Below are 1792 nucleotides of genomic sequence, written 5' to 3' on the forward strand. Positions count from 1 at the left end.
GGCCCTGAGCGTGCTGGCGGGCGCGCGGCAGGGGGGTTCACACACGCGCTCCTCCTTCCTCACCTTCCTCTGCGGCCTCGTCCTCACCGACTTCCTGGGGCTGCTGGTGACCGGTGCCATCGTGGTGTCCCAGCACGCCGCGCTCTTCGAGTGGCACGCCGTGGACCCCGGCTGCCGCCTCTGCCGCTTCATGGGCGTGGTCATGATCTTCTTCGGCCTGTCCCCGCTGCTGCTGGGGGCCACCATGGCCTCGGAGCGTTTTCTAGGCATCACCCGGCCCTTCTCGCGCCCGGCGGTCACCTCGCAGCGCCGCGCCTGGGCCACCGTGGGGCTGGTGTGGGCGGCCGCGCTGGCGCTGGGCCTGCTGCCCCTGCTGGGCCTGGGTCGCTACACCGTGCAATACCCGGGTTCCTGGTGCTTCCTGACGCTGGGCGCCGAGTCCGGGGACGTGGCCTTTGGGCTGCTCTTCTCCATGCTGGGCGGCCTCTCGGTGGGGCTGTCCTTCCTGCTGAACACGGTCAGCGTGGCTACCCTGTGCCACGTCTACCACGGGCAGGAGGCGGCCCAGCAGCGTCCCCGGGACTCCGAGGTGGAGATGATGGCTCAGCTCCTGGGCATCATGCTGGTGGCCAGCGTGTGTTGGTTGCCCCTGCTGGTGAGTGGGGGCTCTGCGGGGTCCTGCTACCCTCCTGACTGGACCTCTGGTCACCCAGGGTGGATTTAAATCCTGATGGTGACAACCAGGCGCGGTGGCTCACGCCTGTAATCCCAGCACTCTGGGAGGCTGAGGTGGGCAGATCACTTGAGGTCAGGAGTTCGAGACTAGCCTGGCCAACATGGCGAAATCCCCTCTCTACTAAAAATACAAAAATTAGCCGGGTGTAGAGGCAGGCACCTGTAATCCCAGCTACTCGGGAGGCTGAGGGAGGAGAATCGCTTGAATCGGGGAGGTGAGATCGTACCACTGCACTCCAGCCTGGGCGACAGAACGAGGCTGTGTCTCAAAAATAAAAATAAAAAACGGAGTGGACACTGGATCTCAGGGGACCCGGGGCAGGGACCAGGGCGGGCGGGGCTGGAGGCAGGGCCCAGGCTGACCGCTGTCCCCTCTGCAGGTGTTCATCGCCCAGACAGTGCTGCGGAACCCGCCTGCCATGAGCCCCTCCGGGCAGCTGTCCCGTGCCACAGAGCAGGAGCTGCTCATCTACTTGCGCGTGGCCACGTGGAACCAGATCCTGGACCCCTGGGTGTACATCCTGTTCCGCCGCGCCGTGCTCCGGCGCCTCCAGCCTCGCCTCAGCACCCGGCCCAGGTCGCTGTCCCTCCAGCCGCAGCTCACACAGCGCTCCGGGCTGCAGTAGGAAGTGGACAGAGCACCCCTCCTGCGCCTTTCTGCGGAGCCCTGGACAGCCCATCTGCCTGTTCTGAGGATTCGGGAGCTGGGGGTGCTGGATGGACAGTGGGCGTCAGCAGCAGGGTTTTGGGGTTGACCCCAATCCAACCCGGGGACCCCCAACTTCTCCCTGATCCTTTTACCAAGACCTCTCCCTTCCTCGGCTCCCTTTTCCCATCCAGAGCTCCTGCCACTTCTCTGCGCCCCTCCCACCCCCAGGAAGGGCGTGGGGACATTGGAAGAGGGTCTTGCATAGCTTTTTTTTTTTTTTTTTTTTTTTTTTGATGGAGTCTTGCTCTGTCCCCCAGGCTGCAGTGCAGTGGAACCATCTCAGCTCACTGCAACCTCCACCTCCCTGGTTCAAGCAATTCTCCTGCCTCAGCCTCCCTAGTAGCTGGG

General features: G+C 64.1%; 1 protein-coding gene across 1 annotated transcript; it reads left to right on the top strand.

The window, feature by feature from the left end:
* Window positions 1–4: 4 nt before the first annotated feature.
* TBXA2R (thromboxane A2 receptor) lies at window positions 5–1792 on the top strand (the record flags this gene model as incomplete). Its single annotated transcript, XM_023199880.2, has 2 exons — window positions 5–655; window positions 1116–1792. Coding segments are annotated over 2 exons (897 nt in total), but the record flags the coding sequence as incomplete, so codon positions are not given.

Source organism: Piliocolobus tephrosceles, unplaced genomic scaffold, assembly GCF_002776525.5.
Source record: "Piliocolobus tephrosceles isolate RC106 unplaced genomic scaffold, ASM277652v3 unscaffolded_12343, whole genome shotgun sequence".
Taxonomy (NCBI): Eukaryota; Metazoa; Chordata; class Mammalia; order Primates; family Cercopithecidae; genus Piliocolobus; species Piliocolobus tephrosceles.